Genomic DNA, 13,146 nt, shown 5'->3' with positions numbered 1-13,146 from the left:
CCCACAGGAAACTGTAGGATGGAGACATGTGTTGTTCTACCTGTCTAAGTGTAAAAGTTCTTTATCTCACTGGTGTGAAACAAAAGTCACTCTGCTTTGAAATATATGTAGCATTGTCATTCTGGTATAAATACTTAGAGCTCAGAGGCTCAGGGAGACTAAGGACCAGGGGGAGAGATGCTCTAGGGGAGACACAGACATTTGGGACTGGTGGGAGAGACAGAGGCTCTCCCCTGGCCACAGACTGGAAGGCTACCAGTCTGTGGCCAGGGGAGGCCTGGGTCCTGTCCTGAACAGCAGGTAATGATATTAAAACATTGTTGAAAATGTATTATATTGTCTAGAAGATAGTTTCTTATTTTATTTTATTTGTAACAAGTGACAAACGTTTTCATACCCTGACCAGTTTTTCCTCTATATGCTCCAAACTTTGCTTTTTTATGGCGATAATTCCGGTCAAGCAGAAATCTCATTGATTTCAATGGAGAATTTGGGAAAAGTTTTGCCTCAAAAATATGATATGAAGTAAGTTGGTTGTGTAAAATGTTCAATGCAAAAGAAAGTACTTTGATTTAATGCAGAAAATGACAATTATTGTGTAAATAAAGACAGTTTAAAAAAAAATTATTATCATGGTATTAGAATCAGTACTGACTATGGAGTCTATTGTTATTATTAGTATCGAAATCGAGTTAGGAATTTTAGTATCATGACAACACTATTAGTAACACAATTCAGCATTACATAGTACTAATGGCATACAAAAGTATTAGACATATGTCGAGTTCAGCCTGTTGCGTAAGCATGTCAAGTGTAGCCTATGCAAGATTATAAACGTTGAGAGTAAAGACCCCCTTGCAGGACTAAGCATGTGTCTGGATTTGGCTTTAAAGCGTGGGGTTAAATCAGTGCTGATCGGAGGCGACCAGTGTAAACAAGTGTAGTCCGACTGTGCTCTAATCAGGACACAAGCACTTTCTAAGCTTTCTGCGCCTTAGTTTGACCTACATAGAGTCTGCAGGCCCATCAGAGCCTGTCTGTAAACAGAGGAGGAGGAAATAATCCACAGGACTCTAATGCAGTCCCCAGGAAAATGAGATGGTGAGGGAGGTCAAACTTGAGAGGGAATGCACAAGCTAACAGAGTCTACACATGAGAAAAGGCTTTGGTTTGCAGATTTAATGAATGCTCCCATTGTATAGTCGTATTTTGATAGTGGTGTATTATAACAGATAGCCTAATAATACAATACAATGAAGTTGGAGCAAGATGCAAATAAAGAAAACATGAATCATTTTCTGATTATCGGACAATAAACTCTTTATAATTAGATGCTGACTGTACACAGCAGACTTAATTTGACCTAGACAAGACATATTTTGCTAAAGTACATGCAAGAAAAATCTGGTACCGGGTCTTTAAAATCTCATTGTCATATTAAGACAAAACTAGGGCAGTTAAGGGTTAATGGAGTCCTGGTCGACTGAATTCTTTGTTAGAGACAAATCATTTTATTAGGATTATAAGGATTTATAAGGCCCCAGCAGAAAGAGAAATGCATGGACTGAATTAGCTGGAGTTTTGGGACTGACTGGACAGTTTAATCTTACTTTTCACTTATGACATTATTGTTTTTGCACAAAATCCTAATCGTTTTTAGAGCTTTTACCAGTGCCATGTCCCCTTTTAGTCAATTAATATGTGCACAAGATACGAATTTCCTTAGTCGACTACAGCCTTAAACAAAACAATCATAAGTTCTGTACTTAACCCAAGTGTAACTGATAAAATCAAACCTGCAAATATATAAAACCATGTACTATAACCAGCCTGGTGATAACAACAGCTTGCAAATCCGTGCTAAAAATACCTCTGTAAATTTGTCATTTGACACTCTGATCCATCTGATTGTGTTCCTGTGGTCTTGTTAATAGGACAGTGCTAATAGACTCAACCCGGCTGGTGAAATGCTTTGAACCACACCACACTGTGAAGCCTGTATAAATAGTTGCGTTAACATTCTGACTTCTGCAGATGAAAGTACAAACACTACAAAGTCCAAAAGTTTGCATCCCAACTTTGGAACCCTGCCCTCTGAACTGCACATGAAACCTATAAGCAGAGGAGAGGAAAGTCTTCATTTTTCAATTATTTGAAACCAAAACAACAATGTGCAATACAGGTGTGCTGTGTAACTTTTCTTGTAGAGGGTCTGCCACTTGCTTGTCTCCATGGAGATATTAATGCTTTGCCTAGAATGTTCAACAGTATGGCATTAAACAAGAAGATGATGTCTTGTTGTGCCACTAGGCCAATTTACAGGTCAGGTCTCTGGTAGGGTTGTCATTAGTATTGAAAATTAGACAATAATCAACACTAAAACTAGTATAGAAACTAGTTACTTGTTTGAGCAGGTATCTAACTAAAAAAGCCACATTCACAGGGCAGAAATGAATCTTTTCTGAATAGTTTTACAATGATCTTGAGCTGTATCAGAACAAGTATAAGACAACATACAGTAGACTAGTATATACCCATGGACAACTATGTAACCGGCCTGGACAAGTGAGCGATTACAGATATAAGGCCACATGGCAATATAAAAGAAAGTACTATGATTTCATGTTAAAAATGTCATTCTATTGTCTAAATAGAGAGTGTTTTCAATTATCATCGAGTTATCAGAATCCCCCCTTGAACTGCCACCCCGCCTTAAACTGCCACGTTAACCCGGTGGAGGGGTTTGAGCCCCCGAATGATCTTGATAGCTGTGATGTTGTCGGGCGCTTCATGCCTCTGGTAGGGTCACCCATGGCAAAAAGGTCCTGGGGGACAGGTTAGACTAAGAGCGGTTCAGAAGCCTTTCATGATGAGGGATAAAACAATGCCAGCTACGTTGCCTGGATTGGCGCTATTAGGGCTTCACCCTGGAGCCAGGCCTGGGGTGGGTGCTCGACTGGTGGTTGGGCCTTTCCCCACAGGGCCCAGCCATGCTCAGCCAGAAGGAGTGACGTGGGGCCTCCTCATGAACCCACCACCTGCAGGAGGATCTGTGAGAGGCTGGTGCAAAGAAATCTGGGCGGCAGTTGAAGGCAGGGGCCTCGACGACTGCATCTCTGGAGATGGAGCCTGGTTCTGGGTACATGAAATGTCACCTCGCTGGGGGAGGTTACTGGATATAGTCGGCCTTACCTCCACGCACTTCATAGGTTCTGCTAGTCATAGTTTGTCCATAACAAACACCATGTTCAAGCACAAGGTTGTCCATCAGTGCACGTGGCACTGATGGACCGTTTTGGAAACCACAGGATCTCATCTCTGGTGTTTGCAGATGATGTTGTCCTGATGGCTTCTTTGAGCCAAGACCGTCAGCAGGCAGTAGGGTGGTTTACAGCCAAGTGTGAAGCGGCTGGGATGAGAATCATTTCCTCCAAATCCGAGGCTATGGTCCTCAGCTGGAAAAAGGTGGCTTGCCCTCTAGGAGTTAAAGTATCTTGGGGGTCTGGTTCACGAGTGAGGGAAGGATGGAGCGTAAGATTTATCAGTGCAGCATCTGCAGCGATGTGGTCACTGTATCAGACTGTTGTGGTAAAGAAGGAGCTGAGTCAAAAGTCAAAGCTCTCGGTCAATGTACGATCCTACCCTCACCTATGGTCATGAGCTTTAGATAATGACCAAAGAAACAAGATCACGAATACAAATGGCCGAAATGAGTTTCCTCCGCAGAGTGACCGAGTGCCCCAGGGATAACCCAGGACATGCTGGAGGGACTATGTCTCTCGGCTGGCTTGGGAACACCTTGGGGGACCACCGGAGGTGCTGGAGGACGTGTCTGGGGTGAGGGAAGTCTTGGAGTCCCTGCTTAGACTGCTGCCCCTGCAACTCGGCCCCGGATAAGCAGAAGAAAATGGATGGATGGTACCAGAATCTGTATTGATCATTGTGATTATTATGAAATGTTTGTATAGTAACAACACTAGTCTCTGGAGAAGTGACCCCCTCACAGTAAGAATATATTTTTGAGCAATATAAACAAATAATTACTAGACAGATACAGATACATCTAATGCAATACTCTTGAACATCCTTGGCAAGGCAGTGCACTAATAGAGATCTATCCAACTTTTGTTTTTTGTGGTGACCTTTTCAGATTGCACCTCCTCTCCCCATACAGTCTGTGAACACCTACGGTAGCCCTGGAGGGACAAGCTGTTGTCTCAAAATAAACAGCGGAAATAGGTCAGATGATAAATGTGTTTTAAAATGTAGAGGTATCATCAGTTGGCTATTGGCTATGTTCTAAATGTCTATTCTAAGCTTAGGTTTTACCCAAGAAGCAAATATGTGCCACTTCTGTACCATATGATATGAGTATGCAATGTAATCAGACAGAATATACTAAACTGTGGTTATGTGCTTGGGAAGACACTTTGTTTCTTGTCTTGTTGTATCTGTTGCAGTTTTTCCCCATGTATTTGAGAAAAATTTGTCTTGCCCCTATACAGCTATATTTTATAAGCAGTTTTTGAGATCAAAATATGTCTGCTGTGTACTGTCTGCACGAGGGTGTTGACAAAAATCAATGCTTAAAAGGATTGCGATTCTGGATTCTTGGATCGATTTCAAATTCTCAAAAAATCCATTTTAAATTATGTAAATAACAGTGTTTCCGGCACGGTAAAATGCCCCTTTAAAATTCATCGGACCCTGTGGCTGCCGAGTTTACACTTGTTTCTCTTTGTCAGTAAAGTGGGAATAAGGTATTAAATGTGTTTAAAAACACATGTGCCATAACTTCTTTAAAAACAGTTGTTACTGTAGTGTGTTTAAGTCACCGTTTGCCTTTGGGCTCTCTCCATTGCTCCATGCACTGAAGTGAGGAGGGACACAGCGCACACAGGAGGAGAGATGAACGGGATATCAGTGCTACTTTTAATCTCTTTAGCTCCGTGGTCCGCTTTGCCTTGTTGATGTTAGCAGCGAAGGAAAGCTAATGCACTAACTACAGCTACAACTTGTTTAAGTTAAAGGGCCAGAGCTCCATTCATCATAAATAGCTTATATAATGTATTAGAAAAAAATTACAATTTTTGTCCTTGACAAATAGGCCTATGTATTTAAGTTCGATCACTACAGTATGGAATGGGCCTGGATAATGATTGAGCAGATCTGTTTATTATTGAAATCGAATCAAATCGGCAGAGACTTAAAGATTCACACCCCTCGTCTGCATTAGTCTGATTGGAAAGCCTTTTATTTTTCATTCATCAGGAAGTACATGCTAGCATGTTAGTTGTTGTGAAGTTGTGAAAAGGGAAAATAATTAGGATGGTTGGAAAGCATTATGTAAGTGAGGAATAATTTTGGGCTCCTGCAAAAAATGAACTAGTTTTGTTTTTAACATTTGAGGACAAAGAAGTAAAAATCAGCTACAGTGCCTTTAAATTCTTAACCGCAGTAGTGTGTTAGGCTCTGGGTATTGTGTTGCCAGTGCTTGTGTCTGACTGCAGTGCTGTTGTGTCCCACAGGAGTGAGACTGTGCTGCATCAGTTCTGCTGTCCTGCCCCGGAGCACCCTGAGGCCCCCGACTCTACTGGATCAGCAGGGTAAGGGTCCGTCTCATCCTCTTCTCTCCCTCTTATACCTTCTTTTCCTTCACTCTTTACCCTCTCCTCCTATCCTCCCTCTCCGCTCATCCTCTTCTCTCCCCCTCCTCCTCTCCTCCCTTCTCTTATCCTCTCCGACATCTCCACCTCTCTTCTCATCCTCTCCTCCCTTTTCCTGCCCTCTTCGCCTTCTATAACTCTCTTCTTCGGCCATCCTCCACTTTTCCCTTTCTTCTCTCCCCCTCATTCCCTCTTCACCTTTTCCACCTCTCTACTCATCCTCTTCTCTCCCTCCTACCCCTTCTCATTTTTTATGTCCTATCTTCTCCTCCCCTCCTCCCTCACCTCCTCCTCTTCCCCTTCTCCCTCTCTTTTCCACCTTCCCTGCCTCTCTTCTCTTCCCCTCCTCCTCTCCTCACTTTTCCTGCCCACTACGCCTTCTATACATCTCCCCTCCTCCCCTCTTCCCTTTCCTCTCAACCTCCTCTCCCCATCCTCTCCTACTTCTCCCTTCCTTCCTTTTCTTCCCCTCTCCACTTTCTCTACCTCCCCTGTCATCCTCTTCTCACCCCCTCCTTTCTTCTCTGATCGTTTTCTCTCTCTCTCCTCCCCCCAACTTCTCTGCCTCTCTTCTTATCCTCTTCTTTCTCCCTCCTCCCTTTTCCTGCTCTCTCTGCCTTCTCCACCTCTCTTCTTTTCCCCTCCTTCTCTCAACTCCTCTTTATCTTATCCTCCCCTCTCCTAGTCTTTCTCTCCTCTTCCAATCCTACTCCTGCTTCTTTCCACCCTCTCCATTCTACTTTCCTTCCTCTCATCATCTTCTCTCCCTGTCCTCCCCTCCCCCCTTTTCCTCTCTGCCTTCCACACTTCTTTCTCTTCTTTTTTCAACTCGTCTTTATCTTCTCTTCCCCTCAACCAGTCTTTCTCTCCTTTTTTCAACTCCACTCCTCTTCCAAACCTACTTTCCTTTTTCCTTCCTCCCTTCCTCTCCACTCCACCCCCCACTTCTTCTTTTTTCCCCTCCTCTCATCCTCTTCTGTCACCCTCCTCCCAACCCCTCCTCCCTTTTCCGTTCCTCTGTGCCTTCTCTTCCCCTTCTCCTCCTCTTCTGTTCTGCTCCTTCCTTCAACTCCTTTTTATCTTCTCTTCGCCTCCTCCAATCTTTCTCTCCACCTCATCTTCCAATCCTGCTCTCCTTCTTCTTTCCTCTCTTCCTCTCCACTATACCTTCCTTCTTCTTATTCCCTCCTTCCCTCCTCCCTCTCTCCTCCTCTCCTATTCTGCACCTCTTCTTTTCTTCTTCTCTTTCTCTTCCTGCTCTTCTGTTCGTGTTCTGCTGACTTATACTGTCCCCCATGGGTCATTCCACTCCACCACATTACTTATTGCAAAAATGTATATTCACTTACAAAAGCATAATACCTATACCTATGTACTCTATAGTGATATTTGTAGCATTTTGACACAGCAACAAGGGAATCCATCACTGTAAAGTATTTACACCATAGTAGTGATAGTGTCTCTAATATCTAGGACTGGAAACCTCAAGGGACCTCAGAATTTGATGCATGACTTATTTGATACAGAGAGTATAATGATTATAATGATATGGTGGTAATTATGTGATAACTATTGCACATAAACTACTATATATAACTTTTATTAACCAGTAAATTATGCACATGTAATTCTGCTAATGAGTTATTGTTTTATAAATCAAAACAGAGAATACTTCAACTGTAATACATACCCAAGTTTTCTCTCTGCACTGAAAGGACAATGCTGACAAAATTTCTGTAAGCTAATACTGCTTTAAGGAACTATATGTACGATTTAGATTTTCAGTTACATACACATGACATATTTGTGTCCCCAGATATGAAGTAAACATGTTCAAATCAAATATAGCTTTTACTGATAATAATTGTAATGCTGGTTTATCCTTAAGTACAAAACACATAGAAAGGAAGTCAGAAAGGAGCATGAGCCCCACATGAGTCTCTCATATGGGTTGCCTGTTTAAAGGCTGAAATCCAGTTGGCTTAGACCAAAAAGGTCTCTCTCTGATCTGAATCCTCACTACCTAAACCCCAGCCACTTCAGCCAATCATTAATCAGTACTAGTGCTGCCTCTGCAGCTGAGTGAGTGAATCCTCGAGGTTCTTTCACATGAGGCATTACCTGTCCATATACTGAGAATGTGAAAAAAATGTATTTGTCCTCTATCTGCAAGTTAAAGTAGTGGCAACCCAGGTTCAGTAGTGATTGTAGTAAAGTACTAAGGTACTTCATGGTAAGAGTGCAGGCTACATACAGTTCCTTTATATACCACCTACCATGTTTAAATTTAGATTTGTGGTCATACCCCTAATAATGTCCCATTGTGATTTGACACACATTTATTTTACACCAGATGCTCTTCCTTACACAGCTCATTGAACCGGTACTAACACTCACAGGCGTGATGTTTTTTTTTTTTTTTTCTAAATGCACCTACTCTGCCCCCACAGTGCAGATGGTCTAAGCCCACATGAGCACATACTGTATTTGTCAGCACTGATTCACACGAGGAGTTTGTTTACCGGTGCCGCGTCTGTTTGTGAGATACATTCAGCATCCCCCTGTCTCCAGGGTCTTTCAGCATCCTCCATGGTAACACAAGGTTAATCCAATCAGATCATCTCTCCACGTCTGAGCTGCCCTCTGCCCCTGTGCTGTGTGTGTGTGGGGTGGGCTGTGCTGAGGAGATGTGGAGGTGTGTGAGAGTAGGACGCTTTACTCAGGTCAAGGATGTCTGAAGTACTGATGTACATTTTCTTTAGGAGACACTTAAACAGACCTATGAGTGAAGACAAGGAAGAGACTATTGTAGCTTTAAAGGTGCACAGTATAACTTTTCTGTTGATTGTCGATTGCATTAAACAGTATGTAAAATTGTGAGCTTTTAACTAGTGATTCACGATAATGGAATTTTCAATCAATACTGATAATCAATAATTTGGAGGTGTGTGTCATCGATAACTGAAGTAAAACCGATGATACATTTTAAATGAACCAGATTTTTCAAAATGTAAGACTATTTTATTTGTTTGTTTTATTATTGGCCTAAATCATATTTAAATATTTAATATTTAAATATAAAGTAACAGCATTAGGTTGTAGCCTGCTTCTTGCCACATTGTAAATGCTGTTCATTTTATTTTTCACATTTTCCTTATTATTAACAATATGCTTCAGACAAGCCATATTCTATCTGTGGGTTTCATGCTTTGTGCGACAAAGAGGGAAAGGGCCGGGTCTGCAGCACTGTGGCTGCTCCTTTAACACAAGATGGATTCTGAGTGACCCAAGCTCAAAACAGCCAGTGGATATTGTGAATATAGACTGTGACCTGAATATAAAGTTAGGCAAACACAGACAGTCCTGTACACACTCTGCATTAGGCTGTTAGTGAAACGTGTCTCGTGTCACACGTGTTTTCGGAGCACATGGTCACATGGTCACAGCAGCAGCACTCGCTGCACCACGTGTCTTCTTGTTTGAGTGAGAAGTAAAACACAACTAGATCCTTGCATATTCCAAGCCCATCAGCCCAATAACATCTATGTCATGCTACAGTGGTAATGCAGCTGCCTCAGAATACTTTCATTTGTTGCAGTGAGAATTTTTTTAAGTCTTTAAAGTTATAATAACTGTTAGAAGCCTGTATTCCCTCTCCTGTGTCGAGGGCTGGTACAAAGTGGTTTCTCTGAAATATCTTTCCTCCACACATAAAAGAAGCCCGTATATGTAAACACTTGTCGTCTGCTCTCTGCCTCTCACCCGGGGCTGAAGAACGGGGCAGAGTCAGGGCTCAGAGTAAACGCCCTGAGGGAGAAAAGCTAAGAAGAAAAGCGGCTGAATCTGTGTATTTTGGGCTTCTAATTAACATATTAAACTAACGATGAATAATTGTATTAGCGGATTATCTGTTTGATGTGGTAATTGCTGTTATCAGATAATAATTATTGGTGACCGATATCGTCATGCATCCCTACTTTTAAGCATGTGATATCATTGTCCTCTCATCAAATACATACCTGAAGTTGTATTTTGCTTCATTCACACTTGGCTTGTTTCATTAACTCATCCAATTCAGAGTTGTCTTCTCCAATCACTCCTAGCTTAAACAGTCAAGTTACACAAGCTTTTTCTTGTGTATATTCCCATTGTTACTAGTCAGATCCTTAGAAAAGTGACTCAGCTCATAATAAGAATTTTTATCATTTAATACCTTCAAAGATGCACAAACACCTGTAATTAAATAAAGGCGAGTTAATCTCTGTACCATAGTTTGGAACATTTCAGGCAAAGCAATAACATCTCCATGGAGAAAAGAAGGTGGCGAATCCTCCACCAGAAAAGTTACATACTACACCTTTAGTTACATATAAATGATGCAATGAAGGTAGTATGATGTTTTTATTTATTTATTTATTTATTTATCTTTATAAGGAACAAACTGACAGATGAGGAGAAGGAGAGTCTGAGGGTTCTCCTGTTGCGAGACGGAGGGAGGTTGCAGCCTAGTTAGTCACTGACTTGATTTTCTAGTTGTATTCCTCCATACTGAGAAATTCAGTCTGGTGTGGATATTGCTAGAATATGATAGAATATTATATTGTTTATAGGAAAACTACACTGCTGTACTAAGGACGCCTCCAACTGAGTCCTTGTTATCTGGCCTAAGTCATCAGAGGTTATAATACTCCCTACAACAGAATCATAGTCAGTCTTGAATGGACAATACTACAATGTGAGTGTTTGTGTCATTCATGTAGTGTTGGCATAAAACTAAAATTTCTAACTCGATTTCTATACTAAGGAATAGACTTGATTCTCAATACTGATAACACTGGTGTCTCTTTCTTTAGACAATAGAATTTAGATTTTCAGCGTAAAATCAAAGTAATATTACTATGTGGCCTTACATCTGTGTAACTCAGTCATTCAGGTTGGTTCCAAAGTGATTCATGGCTGTAAATTAGTCTATGTGTCTTATACTTGTTCTGATACAGCTCAAGATTCTAAAAGCTATTCAGGAACATTTATTTCTATCCTGTAAATGTGACTTTTTTAGTAACAATGCTAGTTTTAATATCAATTATCTGATTTTCAATACTTTTGACAACCCTAGTATCCAGGTCTCCTGCCTCTCTACACAACTCTTGAGCTACTTACATTTTTCTACAAGCCTTACATTGAAACAGAGCGGCACCATTTCTAGGCATTTCTCTGTTTAAAATTCAATGAGAAGGTCACTTGTGTCTGACTAAGAGGGTTGTTGTGGCACAAAGACAGAACAGAAGGATGAAGAGGAGAGGATTTCCCATGAGGAGGATTGCTTGAGTGGTAGTAGGACAGAAGACAATCTGTTGTGAAGGTGGTGAATTCCTTTGGTTTATGCTAATTCTTCTCTATGCTTCACTCTATCTCTTAGTAGAATACAAAATATCTCAAGAATCATTCAGAAGTAATCCAGTGAAAGAAAAGTGTTTTTTGTATTGGGAAGCATGGCAGTGTCTACATTATGGGTCATTAGGGCTTAGTCAATCAATCAAACAAGCTGTATTCAAGTAATTAATTTCACTACTGGTATATTCTAAACAAAAACTGAAAAAGGATTGAAAAAGCATGCATTGTGGGGTGTCAGATGACATCACAGGTCAATAATATTTAATACAGATGGGAGGCAGCTAAAATATAAAAATGCAGATTGAACTGACTTGGAGCTACAACAGGTGAGCTGATTTGTGCTGTTGTCCGTCTCAAATTACAGTCACGGGCTAACCGGCATTAGCCAACAGTTTGTCATACTCACTCTTTGTTGAAAATCAAACCCCTGGATGGGTCAGTGGACACTTGTATTGATCACAGGCTCCTGTTTACATCCATTTTGCATTTTTTTCAGACTGTCTTATACTTTCTTTCTAGTATTTGCTAACATGTACATTGTCCTTATCATATGTCATCCAACCACCCTGAGGAGGAAACCCATGCCGACTGCTTGTACCCGCAATCTTGTCCTTTTGGTCATTCCCCAAGGCCCATGATCTATGGTCATGATTCTCATTTTTTTTTCAACATTAAATGGTAGTACTTATAATCTTATATCTGTGTAATCCCTCAGTCGTCCAGGCATGTCCCATAGTGGTCCTTGGGCTTATACTAGTCTATGTGTCTTATACTTGTTCTGACACGGCGCAAGATTATTGTAAAGATATTCAGGAAAGGTTCATTTCTGTCCTGTGAATGTGATTTTTTAGTATTGATACCTTCTCAAATGAGTATCTAGTTTTGATATAATTTTAGTATTGATTAATATCTGATTTTACTATTGACAACCCTAGTTTCAAGTTAACTAAACAATTTCAAGACGCACAGTTGTATCTACATATTATCACTTGCTTGTCCAGTGTTTTAGCTAAACCCAGTGTCCTGACATGACTCCTACAGCTTCACTCCTGTTTGTCCTCTCTCTTTCTCTCCTCTCTGTCACTCCCTATCACGTCCAAAATGAAATATTCAAAAAGAACATCTTCTCATTCATGCCTTGTGAACATTAATTCCATGTTACAGCTCTGAGTCGAGACCAAACTGTGAAGGCTTCCTCTCTGTGCCCCCAATCCACTAATTAAGTGTCTTTAGCTCTCGTCTGCTCAAGATCTGCAGTCATTACGCCTTTCCAATCTCCTCGGCATCCCCTCGTTTGGCCTGTTCCTGTGACGATGCATGTGTGGAGGAGGTTTGTTGAGGATTTGAAGACAGCCAAAGCACAGGGCAGGGCCAGCACTAAATATAAGCCCAGTGAGAAAGAAAAAAGTTTGAGGGTCGTGTTTAATAGGTGTGATTTAGACTTCACCAACATGTCACAATATGAGTCGAGTTAAAAAAGCTGAAGTTGACAATGCACATTTAAATGCACAGATATTATGTACTGTGGGAATGTAAGTGGGATTTAACACACACAAAAAAAGTTTTTGCTACTATAACTATGTACATGGTGTTTTAATAGAGATATTTACTGTTCTTACAGTATTTTTTTAATATTTTTTTCAGCTACAGAGACATATCAATCAAACGTCTCTCACCTCAGATCAACAGTTTAGTGGTTTGCTCACTGATTCTGCAGAAATCTGCCATGTTTTTCAATCCCTTGTGATATTTTTATTCCTTGTAAGCAGCCATGTTTGTTTTGATACAGTATCAATCACCCCCATCTGATCTTGGGAAAATTCACCAGTGATCAGACTGACATCTCACCGTACTGGTGAAGTGGCTGATAAATACAAATACATATGCAGCTTTCTGGTCAAAAACTGAATCTGTGCTGCCTTCAGTGGCCACTGCTATTTGATGTGTGCTGTACTTGCCTAATTAAAGCCAGGTGTTTCTGATTACAGACACCTGTCTTGTATCTGCCTGATTGAATCTGAATGTGCTGGTCCACATCCCCACGTGAGATGCTTGTTGCTTACGTTACATTTTAGGAATAAAGAAA

The 13,146-nt window shown here is 40.9% G+C and overlaps 1 protein-coding gene across 1 annotated transcript in view; it reads left to right on the top strand.

Moving 5' to 3' along the window:
• Positions 1-13,146, top strand: part of iqsec3b (IQ motif and Sec7 domain ArfGEF 3b) — an 83,216-nt gene that overhangs the window by 13,818 nt on the left and 56,252 nt on the right. The window contains exon 2 of the mRNA XM_033968498.2: positions 5,529-5,606. Coding sequence (XP_033824389.1) covers positions 5,529-5,606 — 78 coding nt within the window. The remainder of the gene's footprint in view (positions 1-5,528; positions 5,607-13,146) is intronic.

The sequence above is a fragment of the Periophthalmus magnuspinnatus genome, chromosome 6 (assembly GCF_009829125.3).
Source record: "Periophthalmus magnuspinnatus isolate fPerMag1 chromosome 6, fPerMag1.2.pri, whole genome shotgun sequence".
Lineage (NCBI taxonomy): Eukaryota > Metazoa > Chordata > Actinopteri > Gobiiformes > Gobiidae > Periophthalmus > Periophthalmus magnuspinnatus.
Note: the sequence above shows the minus strand (reverse complement) of the source record. Positions and strands in the feature narration are given on the sequence as shown.